This window comes from Staurois parvus, unplaced genomic scaffold (genome assembly GCF_062004578.1).
Source record: "Staurois parvus isolate SC_StPar_1 unplaced genomic scaffold, SC_StPar_1.0 ptg000264l, whole genome shotgun sequence".
Classification (NCBI taxonomy): domain Eukaryota; kingdom Metazoa; phylum Chordata; class Amphibia; order Anura; family Ranidae; genus Staurois; species Staurois parvus.
Genome location: NW_028318060.1, coordinates 9942718 through 9961085, shown reverse-complemented (window position 1 = coordinate 9961085; position 18368 = coordinate 9942718). Strand labels below are relative to the sequence as shown.

General features: G+C 39.9%; 1 protein-coding gene across 1 annotated transcript in view; it reads right to left on the bottom strand.

The window, feature by feature from the left end:
- LOC149459306 (CD109 antigen-like) overlaps window positions 1-18368 on the bottom strand; it is a 188596-nt gene that overhangs the window by 126076 nt on the left and 44152 nt on the right. The window contains exons 7-10 of the mRNA XM_089681386.1: window positions 16997-17036; window positions 14342-14426; window positions 13733-13826; window positions 530-671 (exon numbers count right to left, since the gene is read on the bottom strand). Coding sequence (XP_089537512.1) covers window positions 530-671; window positions 13733-13826; window positions 14342-14426; window positions 16997-17036 — 361 coding nt within the window. The remainder of the gene's footprint in view (window positions 1-529; window positions 672-13732; window positions 13827-14341; window positions 14427-16996; window positions 17037-18368) is intronic.

Below are 18368 nucleotides of genomic sequence, written 5' to 3'. Positions count from 1 at the left end.
AAGAAAAAATAAATTTTCATTTTCTTTTTTCAATTTCAAAAACCTTGTGGCAACAAATGAGGTCTGCAAAATACTCACCGTGCCCTCTAGCAAATACTTTGGATTGTCTACTTTCCGATAAGGGGTTATTTGGGGGGGATGCTTCTACTATCCTTTCAGGTTCAACATTAGAATACGTATACCACACATTACCCCCTCCTCTAAATAAAAGACAATTTTTTGACATGATCAGTCATATTTTCAACATCAATACCCAAAATGATTTCTGCCAGGGTATACAAACTTTTGAGCACAACCGTATTACACAGCTTCTAGTGCCCAGTGCAACCAGATAAAGAACCAAAGGCACATAAGCCCTATCTGCTCAAGAGGCAGATTACATGCCTTTAAACTGTTCTAACCCCAGTTTCAATATTCTGTTTTTCTAAGCAGTGTAGAACAGGATGGCATTTAGATGCCTATTAAACAGCCCATATCCATATGTCTAATGGCATGCATTTAGCATGTGAGTAAAAAAGATTTGTTTTACCTGTCAGCTCCTCTGTGACTCTGGCAATAACATCCAATGGCCCAGCAAAGGTAGAGGCTCCGGCATCAGATGCTGCTTCTTCATATCGCAGAAAATTTCTGAGCTCTGGATTATTAAAACTAAATTTTGAATTGCCATTTATCTATAGATACATCAAAATGGAAAAGTTCAGAAATTAGAGTAAAGATCATAAAAATAGGGGATAGGAGTTCAGGGATTTAGTAATCTCTGATTGTATTATATACAGTATCTGCACTTAAACATGGCTAATTTGATGTATTTTTTAGTTAGTTATTTACATTATTAGTATGTATAACAATACATTTTAAAGCAGTCTGTCTCCATGCACACCTTACCTGCCACTGAAAAAGTCTTGTGGCTTATTGCATGTACTGTATATCTTATATCTCATACATTTAAAATGAATTCATCTACCTCTATGCCCACTTGTTAAATTCTTAATTACCAAAATCTTCAGGACTGGAAACTAGTTTAACAATATTATATCTATTTTTCTATGACTGCTGTTCATCCTTACTACACATGATTTCAATGTTGTTTATCTTTATTATGCATTATTTGATATTATGTACAGTAAACAATATACGCTCTTTTTAGAGCTGCTTGCATGTACCTGCAGCAGTCTCAAAAAGACTGACATTATGGCCAAATGCTGGACCCTTCTGGCAGGCACTTTATAGTGTGTTGGCACCCCTTCTTGCCCCCCAGCCAGTCTCTATTAGCCAGTAAGTCAGCCCAACTTAGTAAATGCTCAATAGCAATTTGTGAGGAAGGAGTTCAAGATGAGCTTTGACATGACCCAGTAACTGGCATTGGACAGCTAATACTCTTGTTGATTTTAGTTTTTAAAGAATAGCTATCTTGAATATAATTGTGCAATGTTATTTCCTTACATTGTAATATGCTAGAAGAGAATACAATTTTTAGTCTATTTTATGTCCTGTACACAGGACTTTAGAATCCCTCAAGTCTGTGCTTTGCTAGCTATTGTTTCTTACAACCAAAGATTAAACAGGTGAACCACCACCAAACCACCACCAAAAACAGTTTTTGTACAGCTGAACATTAAGTCTAGGTTCCTACTACTGCAGGTCCTGCAGGCTTGGTTTGTGTGGGCACAGCAGCCTATTCATTTGAATGGGCTGCTGTACCTGAGAGAAATGCAGGGAAAAGGTCCCTGACCTATTTTCCAAAACACACCCACAGGATAGCCACAAAGAACTGCATGGTGCTCTGGCATCATGTAGTTTCACGCAACCATAAATACTCTACATTTTCAGATGTACAGGGGTGTCATTAATAATTAGGGGGGTAGAGTTTAGTACCTGTCAATTACATACTGAATAAGGTCAGTTAGAGGACTATACGCTTCTCAAGTTTTTACCTAGTGTGGGGTGTCACAATAAAGTGGGCTCCTAGAGAAGGAAGCAAGAGACCTCCTGTGATGAATAGTAAGACCAGTTGAAGAAAGCCAGTCTGTGTCTGCCGAAGATGGGGCTGAGTCTTATATGCCCCTGGTCAGACAGCCTGGCCATGATGGGACACAGCATGCTGGGTATCCTCTGGTGCCTTAGTTTACGAATAGCTCCCCTGCCTTCTGGTTAAAAATCCCAGTACTTTTAAAAATGGTGGAACATGTGACACTGCCCCCCCTACTATAGTGCAGTGCCCAAGTTACCATAAGCCAGGCCAAAGCACTGGCACATGTGAGGCAGGTGGGCACAAGATCTTTGCAGGGGCTGCAGCAGGAAATAGGCCTGCAGGCAGCAACATTACTAGTGATGTTGGAGATGCCTAGTATGCATTAGGGAATGGGGTTCTGTTTTTTGTTTGGAGACTGGCTTGCTCTATAACCTTTTATCCAACTGAACATTTGTTGATTGTTTTTCAAACCAGTTTCTACTCCTTGCATTCTTCTAAAACTAATTTTACTAAAGCATTCTATAGTCACTTGATTGACAAAACTAAAAGTGAATATTATATAGTATCTGCTGCCTTTCATCTAGGCCAGTGGTGGGCAACCTTTTTTTCAACTGAGCCAAATCTCGCCAAAACCACAATTGAAATTTATTTTGAGAGCCACATTTTTAAAACTGAAAATACATCCCCCATATAGTAATTCATCCCCCATAGTAATTCATCCCCCATAGTAATCCATCCCCCATATAGTAATTCATCCCCCATAGTAATTCATCCCCCATATAGTAATTCATCCCCTATAGTAATTCATCCCCCATATAGTAATTCATCCCCCATATAGTAATTCATCCCCCATATAGTAATTAATCCCCCATATAGTAATTCATCCCCCATAGTAATTCATCCCCCATATAGTAATTCATCCCCCATAGTAATTAATCCCCCATATAGTAATTCATCCCCCATATAGTAATTCATCCCCCCTATAGTAATTCATCCCCCATAGTAATTCATCCCCCATATAGTAATTCATCCCCCCTATAGTAATTCATTCCCCATATTGTGTCAATTCACTTACCTTTGCTCCGCGCGTTCCTCTTGCCGTGTTCCCACGCCGTTCCGGTCTTCAGGGCGGACTGTGAGAGGAGAAGAGTTCGTCACCCTGCCCCGCCTACATCCTGACAGCCCATGTTTGCCACGCTCCGCGGGCCGGATTAAAAGGTCCGCCGGGCCGTAGTTTGCCCATTGCTGGGCTAGCTGCAGAGTCCTGACTTTTGGGGCGGCCGCCCGAGAGGAGGGAGGGGAGCGGGCGCCCGGCACACAGAAGAGCCGCATTGAAGTGTGTAAAGAGCCGCATGTGGCTCGCGAGCCGCGGCTTGCCGACCACTGATCTAGGCCATCTTCTCATTCTGTCTCTGATACCCTTTGATCTAAATAATACTGTTATAATACTTGTGTGTGTGGTTCCAGAACTGCCAATAATGCCTACAAAGTGGCTGCCTGTCATATGGCATTGCTAATGCTGACAGCAGGAGAGGCACACAGGAAAACCAACAGCTGCTTCAAAAAAACAGGTGTTTCATAACTGCTTGTTTCCAATTTGTTCATTCATGTGATCCCTAATGGACATGAACAATACTTATCATCTACAAGCCAGCATTCTCCTCTTCTCTCTGTTGCTACAGACTGTGGGCGGTCCCTTGACATCTTCATGTACAATGCAGGGATATCAGGGTCCTGCTCTGCACAGTACATGAGCAGGTAAGAGTGTGACTTTGACCCAGACAGCCTTAGAAAGGAGGCTGTGGGGGCCATTCACACAGATGAGAGAGCCTGGTAGAAGGAGAAATATAGAAAATATTACACCTTATTCCTCTGCTCCTAAAAATGAGCATTTAACCCTTGCAAGGGTCTTTTTTTGTGTTAAAAGTTTGACTTCAATTCTTTAAAAGCAGTAGTACAAAATATAGTAGCTGCAGTAAAAGTGACATTTCAAGCCATGTGGATCTTTATCAAGCTAGGAACAGCTTGAAATAGATCTTCATCTAGCTCAAAATGTCACTGTTGACTATTCTATTTTTACTGATCACGTTCTCGTTATTTGGACAGGTACCTATGATATGTTGTTGGGCTTCATGTCCCACATATAAAACAGTGATTGCAATTTAAAATTTACCATGCAGGCAAGCCAGCGGCATATTCCGTTTTTGGATCTACACCTTCTGGCTAACCCTGATGGGTCCTTGTATACCATGCTATACTGTAAGGAGACAGAGAGTAATACAATACTCCATGTTTCTAGTGCCCACTCAGCCCCTCTAATAAGTATACCATGCAGTCAATTTTAAGACTGCAGAGGAATTGTACCAAAGAAAGTGATTTCGAGAGTGAAGCTAAAGCACTAAGGGATAGATTGTTAGTCTGTTGGTATAGTAAAAAAACTTCTTAACAAATCTTATCAGAAAGCCAAGTAATGGCAAAGCGAGGACTTAATTTTTTCCTCCAAACCATAATTGAAGTTAGGCACTATGAAAGTGATTACTAGATTTAGTGCCCATCAAGATCTTTTTTGGAATATTCTTATGCATAACTCACAGAGGATGAAGTTGTTTCTCAATTTGTTCACAATCATCCTGAAGTCGTATTCACTACGCGACAATCTAGTTCACAGCCACTATCTGCCTTCTGACATCATGGCAGACACCCCATTGAGGGTGGGAACTTACAGATGTGGGAGCTGTGATTATTGTCCATGGATTCAGGAGGGACATTGTTTCCCCCTCCCCCATGGGGAAATGTTGAGATCTAAACATTATGCTGATTGTCAGACCACTGGGATAGTTTATTTGATGACTTGGGCAATCAGAAGATGGGTTCAGGACCACCTACACCACTACTATAGCATCAAGTCAATTAAACTCCTGGGATATTGATCTGCTCAGTTAAGTAGCAGAGGTGTTGTTAATCAGTTAAAATTAAATTAACAACAGTTGCACTAGATGGGCAACAATGAGATGGCCCCTGAAACAGGAATGGTTTTACAGGTGGAGGCCACTGACATTTTTTTGCTACTCATCTTTTCTGTTTTGCACTAGTTTTGCATTTGACTAGGGTTAGTGTTAGTACTGGTAGCATAAGGCGATACCTGGACCCTAAAGAGGTTTCACAGGCAGTCAAACTCCTCCAGGATGGCACGTACGTGCCATTTTCAGAAGGTTTGCTGTGTCTCCCAGCACAGTCTCAATATTGTGGAGGAGATTTCAGGAGACAGGCAGTTATTCTAGGAAAGCTGGACAGGGCTGGAGAAGCTCCTTAAGCCATCAGGAGAACTGGTATCTGCTCCTTTGTGCAAGGAGGAAAAGGATGAGCACTGCCAGAGCCCTACAAAATGACCTCCAGCAGGCCAATGGTGTGAATGTCTCTGACCAAACAATCAGAAACAGACTTCATGAGGGTGGTCTGAGGGCCCGACATCCTCTAGTGGGCCCTATGCTCACTGCCCGGCACCATAGAGCTCGATTGGTAGTTGCAATCGAACACCAGAATTGGCAGGTCTGCCACTGGCACTCTGTGCTTTTCACAAATTAGAGCAGGTTCACCCTGAGCACACGTGACAGACATGAAAGGGTGTGGAGAAGCCATGGAGAACTTTATGCTGCCTGTAACATTGTTCAGCATGACCACTTTGGTGGTGGGTCAGTGATGGTCTAAGGAGGCATATCCATGGAGGGACACACAGACCTCTACAGGCTAGACCAGGGGTGGGCAAACTTTTTGACTTGAGGGCCGCAATGGGTTCATATATTGGACCCGGGGGCCGGACCAAGAGTAGATGAATGATGTGTATGTGTCATCCATAGTAAGTATAGTAATATTCCCCCATAGTAAGCATAGTAATTAATCCCCCATATAGTAATTCATCCCCCATAGTAATTCATCCCCCATATAGTAATTCATCCCCCATAGTAATTCATCCCCCATAGTAATTCATCCCCCATAGTAATTCATCCCCCATATAGTAATTCATCCCCCATATAGTAATTCATCCCCCATAGTAATTCATCCCCCATATAGTAATTCATCCCCCATATAGTAATTCATCCCCCATAGTAATTCATCCCCCATAGTAATTCATCCCCCATATAGTAATTCATCCCCCATAGTAATTCATCCCCCATAGTAATTCATCCCTCATATAGTAATTCATCCCCCATAGTAATTCATCCCCCATAGTAATTCATCCCCCATATAATAATTCATCCCCCATAGTAATTCATCCCCCATATAGTAATTCATCCCCCATAGTAATTCATCCCCCATAGTAATTCATCCCCCATATAGTAATTCATCCCCCCTATAGTAATTCATCCCCCATAGTAATTCATCCCCCATATAGTAATTCATCCCCCCTATAGTAATTCATCCCCCCTATAGTAATTCATCCCCCATATAGTAATTCATCCCCCCTATAGTAATTCATCCCCCATAGTAATTCATCCCCCATATTAAGTCCCCAAGTCCCCCCTGTGTCAATTCACTTACCTTTGCTCCGCGCGTTCCTCTCGCCGTTCCGGTGTAGCATGAAAATCTGTCTCCTATGAGGATCTGTCTCCCTCGACGTATCTGCGCATGTGCCAGTTTCAGGCATTAGCAGCCGATCGGCGATCTCCGGCACATGCGCAGATACGTCGAGGGAGACAGATCCTCATAGTAGACAGATTTTCATGCTACACCGGTCTTCAGGGCGGACTGTGAGAGGAGCCTAGCGGGAGCCTAGCTCCGCGGGCCGGATTAAAAGGCCCGCCGGCCGTATATGGCCCGCGGGCCGTAGTTTGCCCATTGCTGGGCTAGACAATAACACCCTGACTGTCATTAGGTATGATATCCTTGGACCCATTGTGAGACCCTATGCTGGTGCAGTAGGTCCTGGGTTCCTCCTGTTGCACGACAATGCCCGGCCTCATGTGATGAGAGTATGCAGGCAGTTCCTGGAGGATGAAGGAATTGATACCGTTGAATGGCCCCCATGCTCGTTTGACCTAATTCTAATAGAACACCCCTGGGATATCATGTTTCTGTCCATTCAACTCCACCAGGTTGCACCTCGGACTGTCCAGGAGCTCAGTGATGATCTGATCCAGATCTGGGAGGAAATACCCCAGGACACCATCTGTTGGCTCACTAAAAACATGCCCCGGCATTGCCAGGCATGCATACAAGTAGGTGGGGGCCATAAAAAACTACTGAGTACCATTGTGAGTTGCTGCAATGACATTTCAGCAAAATGGACTAGCCTGCTGCATCATTTTTTCACTTTGATTTTTAGGGTGTCTTTGAATTCAGTCCACTGTAGGTTGATAATTTTTATTTCCATCAAACGATGGGGCATCCTTACAATCCTAACACATTACTCAGTCCATATCAGTATTGATATCCAGCATGATATTTTCCCCATTGAGATCTGAATTTTTTTGAACAGTGTATATTGATGCAGGGCTGCATTCTACACCTATTGGCAAGCATGTGTGACTATTACATGGATATGATCCTAAGGTTATTACATTCTTTGCCATAGAGAGGATCCATCAGGACCCCCAGAGGGGGGCCTTTGATAATTGATAATCCTGACTTTAATACTGCATTTACGTTTAAACCCTTTTTATAAAATTGTAGCAGTTCTGGTATTGCCACATATTAGGCCAGTTAGGTGTTCTTTGGTTTCCTTGTTTGTAGTTTTTTTTTTCTTGGTGAGAAGGGTAGTTGCCCATTTAACTGCTATTGTGTATTTGTGGTATAATTCTTTATTTTCTATATGTATTTTTTTTAATTATTATTATTTGGGGGGGGGGTTATTATATAATCTGTGCATATATGAGAGTACTCTAATTATGCTAGTGCAATCTGAGATGTTTGTTATAATCTTTTTATATATTTTTATATTATTTTTTTCATTTTTTCCTATTAGTCATTGTAACTTGGAATGGTGCTAATGTTTCCCTTGTGTGGTTGGATTATTCTATTCCCGCATTAGGGACATTCAGGCGCCTGGAGGTTTCCATCATACGGGGAACTAACCTATTTCTCCTCCATTGCTTGGAGACGGATTTCCGCCTTTTGTTTGCGTTCCACATGCTCTTTGGTCTGCTTTCTTTGATATTTTCTGCGTGGGCGCATGTGTTATTACTGGGCACCCGCGCCAAACGTGAAGTTACACATCGGCCTGATGTCAATTGGTGCCAGACGTCTTGGCGGTGGTGCCCCGCCTGGTGGGGCCATTTAGGGAGGAGGGGGAGAGGTAGGCCCTGCTGCTGCAGGTTTGCGCTGTAACTGGGACATTTTGAAAAACTATACCATATGTAAGTATTAATGTTTGATATCTGGTACAATATAACTGGGTCCTACATACTGGGAGAGACTTACTGTTCTAGTGGAATATCTTTTACTTTCTATCACATCATTAGCATTGTGGTATCATTGATGTAGCCTTTCCCCAGTTCATGGGAATTAAGTAGACTTGGTTTGTTTGGAGGATTTAATTGACCCTTGATCACCACAAAGTGACTTATTTTTGCTGTTATGCCTCCTTTTTTATACAAATGTATCCTCTCTTCACGAGTATTAGCTTACTTGGAACTGTAGAGAGTTACACCATGCTATGTTCATTATCTCTGGATTAGCTGGGTCCCTTTTTTTAGGATTAAGCGGCCCTCATCCATGGGGTTGCTCACTTTATTTATAGATGAGAGATCATTTTGCAGATCATGGATCTTGGTTGTTTTTTTTTGTGTTTGTAGGGCTAATGGTTTTTCCCTCTCCTGTTTTTACATTATTATATTGTATGTGCACACTCTGGCCCCTTAACATATTCCAACTGGATAGGAGCATGTAAGTATGTATAAATTATCACATAGGAGATAAGCATATATAATTTTTTATTTATTGTTTATTTATTGTGTGGTGGCCTGCTTCTTCCTCCTCTCTTCTTGGCCCAATGTCCAGGTAGCCCTCCCTTGCTGTTTTGGTGAGGTGAGGGCATTTTAACTACACATATTGCACCTTCTCAGGAAGTAGTGATAACTGAGATTCAAACAGATGTGATGATAAGCTTCTGTAAATTAGAGATGTTATCTACCTTAATGATTCTATTGCCATGTAATAACTGTGGAAAACATTATTTGAATAGTCCCAAAAGGTCCCTGATGAAGCAGATGTTAACTGTGAAATTACTTGTGGGACACCACATCATCTTTGAAGCTGTATGATTTTAACCACCTCAATACAGGACACTTTTACCCCCTTCCTGCCCAGATCAATTTTCAGCTTACAGCACTCTCACACTTTGAATGATAATTACTCAGTCATGCAACACTGTACCCAAATGAAATTTTTGTTCTTTTTTTTTCACACAAATAGAGCTTTCTTTTTGTGGTATTTAATTAGCACTGAGTTTTTTATTTTTTTGTGCTGTAAATTGAAAAAGACACATTTTTCTTCATTTCTGTTATAACATTTTGCAAATAAGTAATTTTTCTTCATAAATTTGGGCCAAAATGTACATTGCTTTGGTAAAAATAATCCCAATCGGTGTGTATTATTTGGCCTGTGTGGAAGTTATAGAGTCCATAAGCTATGGTACCAATCATTGAAAAAAGTGAACACACCTTATCAAACCTGATGTACTCTCATTTCTTGAGAAGCCAGGTTAGTACAAATACAAATGACCCCTTTTTGGAAAGCATGCATTCCAAGGTATTTAGTAAGATGCATGGTGAGTTTTTTGAACCTGTAATTTTTTTCCCACAATTCTTTGGAAAATTAAGAAAGTAAATAAAATTTGTTTTTTTTTCACACAACTGTTATATTAATAGGTTATTCCTCTCACACGCCATATGCATACTTGCAGCTGTACTCCAAAACACGTTCTGCTACTCCTCCTGAGTATGGGGATACCGTATGTGTAAGACTTTTCCACAGCCTGGCCACATACAGAGGCCCAACATCCAAGCAGGACCTACAGGCGTTCAGGAGGCATAAATTACACATCTCAATTCCTGACTACCTATCACATTTTTGAAGGCCCTGGAGCACCAGGACAATGGAATTACCCACAAAATGACCCCATTTTGGAAAGAAAACACCCCAATATATATTCTACGAGGCAAAATGAGTCTTTTGAACATGTCATTTTTTCCACAGGTTTTCAGAAAATGTGGAAAGAAAATGAAAATTTATTTTTTTACACAAAGTTGTCCATTTATAAGATATTTCTAACACATAGAATGTACATACCAAATATTACAGCCCAAAATACATTCTGCTACTCCTCCTGAGTATGGCAATACCACATATGTAAGATTTTTCCACAGCCTGGCCACATATAGAGGCCCAACATCCAAGTAGGACCTACAGGTGTTCTGGAGGCATAAATTACACATCTTATTTCCTAACTACCTATCACAATTGTGAAGGCCCTGGAGCACCAGGACAATGGAATTACCCTTGGATGCCTGCCTATCTTCTGGGAGTGCTGCACTGCTTGTAATCACAACTACGCTACTGGTGGATGCCTGCTCCTCCTCAGATCTCCTGAACCTCTTTGTTTGGACTCTCTCCTCCTCGGAATCTGTTGCTGGCCCACTGCTTTCAATTGGCTCATACTCAGAATCTGAGTCTGACAAAGAGAGTTCCCCGCTACTCTCATCCGTCATACTTAGTATCAGGAAAGCCTCCTCGCTGGTGTATAATTTTTTATACATTTTGATGTTCACTGGTACAGATGTAGATGTGGATCACGGGTACTGTGACAGATGTTGATCACTGGCACTGTCACAGATGTGGATCATGGCTACTGTGACAGATGTGGATCACTGGCACTGTGATAGATGTGGATCACAGATGTGGATCATGGGTACTGTGACAGATGTGGATCACGGGTACGGTGACAGATGTGGATCAGGGGTACTGTGACAGATGTGGATCAGGGGTACTGTGACAGATGTAGATCATGGGTACAGTGACAGATGTGGATCACAGATGTGGATCATGGGTACGGTGGCAGATGTGGATCACGGGTAAGGTGACAGATGTGGATCACTGGCACTGTAACAGATGTGGATCACAGATGTGGATCGCGGGTACTGTAACAGATGTGGATAATGGGTACTGTGACAGATGTGGATCACGGGTACAGTGACAGATGTGGATAACGGGTATTGTGACAGATGTGGATCACGGCTACGGTGACAGATGTGGATCATGGATATGGCGACAGATGTGGATCATGGTTACTGTGACAGATGTAGATCATGGGTATTGTGACAGATGAAGATCACTGGCACTGTAACAGATGTGGATCACAGATGTGGATCATGGGTACTGTGACAGATGTGGATCATGGGTACAGTGACAGTTGTTGATCACTGGTGTGGTGACAAATGTGGATCACGGGTACTGTGACAGATGTAGATCACTCGCTCTGTGACAGATGTGGCTCATGGGTACTGTGACAGATGTGGATCACTGGCACTGTAACAGATGTGGATCACAGATGTGGATCACTGGTACTGTGACAGATGTGGATCATGAGTACTTTGACAGATGTGAATCACAGATGTGGATCACTGGTACTGTAACAGATGTGGATCACCGCTACTGTGATAGATGTGGATCACAGATGTGGATCACTGGCACTGTGACAGATGTGGATCACTGGCATGGGGGCAGATGTGAATCACTGCTACTGTTACAGATGTGGATCACTGGTACTTTGACAGATGTGATCACAGATGTGGATCACTGGTACTGTGACAGATGTGGATCACTGGTACTGTGATAGATGTGGATCACAGATGGGAATGACTGGTACTGTGACAGATGTGGATCACTGGCACTGTAACAGATGTGGATCACAGATATGGATCACTGACATGGGGACATATGTGTATCACAGATGTTGATCACTGGTACTGTGACAGATGTGGATCACTGGCACTGTGACAAATGTGGATCACTGGCACTGTGACAAATGTGGATCACTGGCACTGTGACAGATGTGGATCACTGGCACTGTGACAGATGTGGATCACTGGTACTGTGACAGATGTGGATCACTGATACTATGACAGATGTGGATCTCTGGCACTGTGACCGATGTGGATCACAGATGTGGATCACTGGCACTGTGACAGATGTGGATCACAGATATGGATCACTGGCACGGGGACAGATGTGGATCACTGGTACTGTGACAGATGTGGATCACTGGTACTGTGACAGGGTGATGTTTGGGCGATGTGCTTGTGTGTAACTCGCAGATCGGCTCTGCTTCTCCTCACTCGCGGGCTCTGTGTGAAGAGAGGCAGAGCTGTTCAACTGAATGGCGGCTTTGTTGACATCACATGATGGCTGTGATTGGACACAGCCATCATTTGATCAGAAGAGCCAATCAGAGGGCCCTTCTGCTGAGTGGTGTTGCGCTGTGTCCAAGGGACACAGGCACACTGAGAGCGCACAGCTGCGCTGCCACGAGCCTGTGCACATGTTCTGAAGGACGTTCCTGAACATCCACTTAGAACGGAGAGGATCCCACCTGGCCGTTTATGTGCAGTGGCCAGGTGGGAAGCAGTTAAGAAACGTTTTGTACATAATGGATATGGAATTTCTTACCATTTTTATGTGAACTAATAAATGTCATTGTTTTATCTATAATGAGCTGTATGAGTACAATGCCTTTAAAGTCCTGCTTTTTTTGAGGGTTTTCCCTCCAGTTTGTCTTCTCATCTATGTTTACTGCAATTTTTAATCAATTACAATAAAAGAGCTATAATTTTTTATGGCTTGTGGATGATAAGTATTGTTCACACACATTGGGGTTTATTTACTAAAGCTGGTTCACTAAGAATCTCGAGCATCTGTACATGGCAGCCAATTAGCTTCTAACCTCGGCTTGTTCAGTTAAGCTTTAGCAATAAAACCTGTAAGCTGATTGGTTTCTGTGCAGAAGTGCACAAGATTCTGAGTGATCCAGCTTTAGTAAATAAACCCCAGAGGGATCTTCTGAACTGAACTGAAGGAGGTCTTCATCCTTGCACCAGGCATTTTTAAGATTTGTACGCTGGTTTGTGCTCCAAGACTACAGGTGTTACCACTGATGGACTTGAAATCTGGGGAGTAAAATCCATTATTTGAATATTTTTCCAATATGTTAGTGAAGTGGTACAAAAGTGATCTGAAGAATCACTTAACAGTTTACTATGGAGCAGAATGCTGGCAGATTCTAAAGGGTATCCCAATTTAGAGGCAGCAGTGGCTTATAGGGCATTAATCCTGCCCTCCTGTGACACTGGCAAGCCAATTCGTTTTTATGCGGGATCCTAACACGGAAGTATAGTATTTCCTTATTAGGACAGTGATGTCATACAAGAGATTTTCCCTGCATCTTATTATAGTCCTAATAGGTATGTATTTAAGTAAAGCATGTGAAATACATCTGCATTTCAGCTGTAGCTGCACTTCCATTGTCAGACTGATCTGAAATTGTATTGCTTAGCAGGAGATGGGCTAAATATGAGTTTTATGTTCACCTAGAATGCTGTAAAATTTAAATGTAATAAATACATATACAATTTAGTGACGTTAATCTTGGTTTTAGCCTCTTCCAAGTTGTAGGCCAGAAATGCTTGCCACCTGTGCAAAGATTTGTGTTTTTGACTAGATTCCCGCTGACAGCATTTACTGTATATGAAAAGTTTACAGTCTACTTACCTCAAATGTTTTGGTAATATTTCTTCTATGAAAAATAGTTGCATATGATAAGGTAACATTTAGCTTTCCTTTTACAGACATGCCATAGGTATACCTGCAATTAATCATAAATCCCATGCTTACAATTAACCAATGTTAATTTTACTCAAGTTGCACAAGTTAATAACTGTATAATTAAAATGTTGGTACATTTTAAATTGTACATAGCTCATGTTAATGTGTGTAATGTAATCCTATAACTACAATAGATCAATGGTCACTTTACAATACAATTATTATCAGAGGAAATTTGGTTTCTTGATCACAGTACTGCATGCACGTTCTATAATCAGAATAAACTCTAGTCCAGAAAGCACACTATTTTATAGTGATATATAATAAAGCACTCATTGAACAAGGCAATGTTGTATGGGCTTTACATTTTTGACCAACATTCAGAAAAACCATAGCTCCTGCATTTATTAAAGTATTGAAAAACTCATCGCTATCAAGGCATAATAGCATATTGTGAATATGTTGTTTTCACATATACAGTAGATTGTGCTTTAATCTGTATTTTTTTTAAAGTTATAGTTTGTATAGACAGATTTAAATTAAAAATGCACTTACTTGGCAGTAACTGTTCCTTCTAATGACCCAGTTTTTATTGACTGATATGAGGGAGTAGACAGAAGAACTTCAAACTTGGGTAAAACTAAAAGATAGGGAATACTTGAATAAAACTTGCTAATAGGAAATGCAAGACATAGAAGCCAAAATAAAAGGTAGCATATAGGTTTTACTTAACAGTGCACAGTCAAAATTACAGTGTGTTCAAGCATTAGAATTGTGCTTGTTCCAGTTTGTAAGGTGAAGAATTAAACAGTCCTGCAAATGTTATATGCCAATAAAACCTCAGGAAGGGAAAAACTGTTGGTCTTAGAAATACAAAATTACCCAACTCCTATTAATGAGGATTCCAGGCTTTACCTGTGCTACCAAAATGGGCATTTTATGGCTCTATTTAATAATGTTTTCACCAGAGATTCACTTTCATCCAAGATTCAAACATATTTTAAATGGATTTGACTTTGAAAATGTGAGAATTTTGGGAGAAATTGTACCAATCTTGGGTGAAAACATTGATAAACAGAGGAAGAATGACAGTGATGCCTAGACACTAGTATTCAGAGTCCATCCCTTCCATAGGGGAATTGGAATGTAGGTAGCTTTACTAAAATACTTAAAACATGGAGAGATTGCTGATCGAAGATATTGCAAAAAAATACATATTTAATAGCACATCAGCCTGTTAAAGCGATCGCACGGTACCTACCTGTTTTTATTTGTTCCTTGCCCTTCTTTATTTGTTATTGCCTGTGTGTTTTATCTTGCTTTATTTGTAGTTTTGGTAATATTGAGAACTTGCTAGTCTTCTCTCACCCTTCTTATTCTCCCCTTAACCCCTTTCTTATTTATTACTTCACTTCTATTTTATAGTTTATATAAAAAACACATATAAAACACATCTTTCTGTCTCTTCTTTTTGTTCTTTCTTATATTTTTTCTTTTACTATGTAAGCACTTGCTAAAGTACAGGAACACATCTGGCACATTTTAAAAACTATGTGGTATATTATTATGCTCTCACTTACAGCAATGAGGATTTATTGTAAAGTGGTTTGCAATTATTTCTATATTTTAGATACATAACTACACTTTTGGAATGCCCTTTATAGTTGTATATGATATGTTGAGTATTCATGGTGTCCATTTTTGACCCATGGGAATTAAAATATCCTGTTATTTTGCTGTATTATTCTGCATGTTTTAAATGTTATCTCTAGCCACAAATTCATTTTGTTTTAGTTTTGGACAGAGTAGGAAAAAATGTATGTTTTATTGATTTATTTATTTGCTGTCTGTGTCTTGTTTAAAAGATTTCACTTTACTTTCTATCAAAGTGACAACTTTATGACAATAGGGACACAGACAGCAATAAAAACTAATTGAGGTTCCAGGCTTTTAGCCTTCTTCTATAGGAAACAGATTAATTAAAAAAGGGGGTCAGAAGGTAAGGAAGATCAGGGGAAGATGGTACTGTGACAAAATACAGTATCAGATCCTGGTCACTGCCACAGGTCCTGCTCCTAAGTGCAAGCTGTAGTGCTAGGCAAACAGCTAAAGACATAGTTGAAGTACATATATGGGAGCTAGGGTACCTCCCAAACTACTAGATCAAACTAGATAACTGCTGCTATACAAGGAGTTACAAGACAATGATATCAAGGTAAATACCTAGTTGCATTTAAAAATACATTTAGGCTGAATTTACACTGCATCATATGTGTTGGTGTGAATGGACCCATAAGATGTTCCTTTTTCTTTCACACTAAACTGCTGCACATAGATGTGAATGTGCCACATAGAAAAGGATGGGATTTCTACTTGACAAGCATTTCTATGCAGCAAAATGCATCCTATTCACACGTGTCTGTTTTGATGCAGCAAAATGCAAGACTTTTGCTGCATCAAAAAAGACGTGTGAATAGGATGCGTTTTCCTAATAAATATATTACTACATTTACTTGTGTTTTTTTCATCTATCTGGTTTTAATGTGGACATGGGTAAAGTTGACTTTAAATGTGCTATTTATCCAGAAGGATAATTTTTCTTTTAATTGGTTTCCAATTGATCTTGTTAATTAAACTGCAACTATTGCAGTTGTTAATGATTAAAATAGAACTAAACTCTCATAAAAGAATGGATATTTTTGTAGAGCACCGTACATCCAACAGGATTGCATTATTGTTATAAAATTACAGTGATCACCTTACTTTGGCCATGTTTTGTCTGCACATTTTGTAGACTGTTCATAGAAGCTTCTTGTGAATGTTTTTATGCTCTAGTAGGAGCCAAATGTCACAATTTTAGTGTGTCTGCAGGGTTGTTTTAGCCCAAATCTGGGGTATGAAGGAAAGGGTGTTAACACTGCAGCTAAACTGTAGTAAGTGTTGCCACTCTAGGACAGGAAATTTCTATAGATATGCCTTGCTGGTATGATTTAAATCATATGTAACAACTTTCACGATTAGGAAGCCTTGAGCAATAATGTACAGCCAAAGTTGAAGCAAGTGCATGTAGACAGGAAGCGACATTATTTTATGAAAACTTTAGAAAATAGCTATTGTTTATCTAAAAATAATATTTTTTCAGAAATTAATAAAGAAATGCATGAATTACTTGATATATGTTAATCCTATATATTTTGCAAATGTGCTTACCATACTGGGTTACAGTAAATGTTTGATAATAAGGTTGATGCTGTAAAAACAGAAGTAAAAAAAGTCAAATTTGTGTAACTTGCTTGTCAGAGTTTTATATTGTGCTATATCTTATGAAGGTAAACTTTAATAATAATACAAATGAAAAAAAATTATCAATTTTGCCACCATGTTTTACTGATCAAGCAGTAGTGGGAACATTTCAACTTGGAAAAACAGGAAAAAATAATTCAAAATAAAGTCACTTAGGCCTTCCAATTCTTTATAAACACTTTCTATTTATCTGCTGACCCGGAAGGAATGTATTATTAGCCTCTACTTAGAAGCATTATGCTCCTTGTACACAAATATGGGGGAGAGTAATTAGCTCCATAAATGCAACATTAACAAAAAGTGTAGTGTCAAAAAATCCAGAAGTGCAAGTTCTCAGGATTAGGGAGAGGTAAATGTAATATCATGCTTTATTACTACCCCAATGCCCTCAAATTCAATCCAGAGGTCTTCAGCTGCACAGTTTAGGTTTCGGCACTGTTCCACTCTTTGAGCATCACTCTACAGCTAATTCACAGGTAGTCCCCACTGACATATACTGTGCCAGATACTAATTCTGGACAGCTGCAAAGCAGAAAGCCAGGACCTGAAATTTGCAGCTGATTCATAAACTGGGGGCATGGATGTACATTTAAAGTACACAATTCTACAAAACTTACTATTATCCAGAAAATGTACATATTTTAAACTGTGCTATAAAGATAGCCATGTAAGGTATTGGCTGGCAGTCAATCAAGCAACAGTCTATAGTTAACACTATATATGTAAAAGTATTTTCTTGTTACTGTAAACCATATAAAAAGTGTGTCAGGATATACTGTTATTTTAAAATGAAGCTGAAAGTATAATAAATACTTAAACAAATTCAATATATCTTAACTGTTTCTCCATGAATTTCACATCTGCTACGAATTGTGAACATTTTGGAAAAAGGTGTGCACGATCACATCTTCAATCCAGCTGTGACTTTTGCCAGTTATTATAACCTAAGTTTAACCTTATCCATGAAGCAAAGGCAGCTGGGCTTGGTTGATTGTTTTGCTCTGGTGTCTTTTGATGTACACTATGAACCATAGCAAAAAAATGTTCCATATTGTTTCAGAAATATCCATTTCTCTCAAAATTTGATCAAATGTTAAGAATGCCAAATATCTTTTCTGCTCACTTACTTATCACTACCACATGCCTTTGTACCCACATATTATTTGGCTTTTCTCTGAGTTCTACTCATGAATAAAGAAATGCATTCTGATATTTTTTTTATAGCTTGTCTCACTGCTTTTATTAGGTAAAATATTACACAGAATATGATATACCGGTA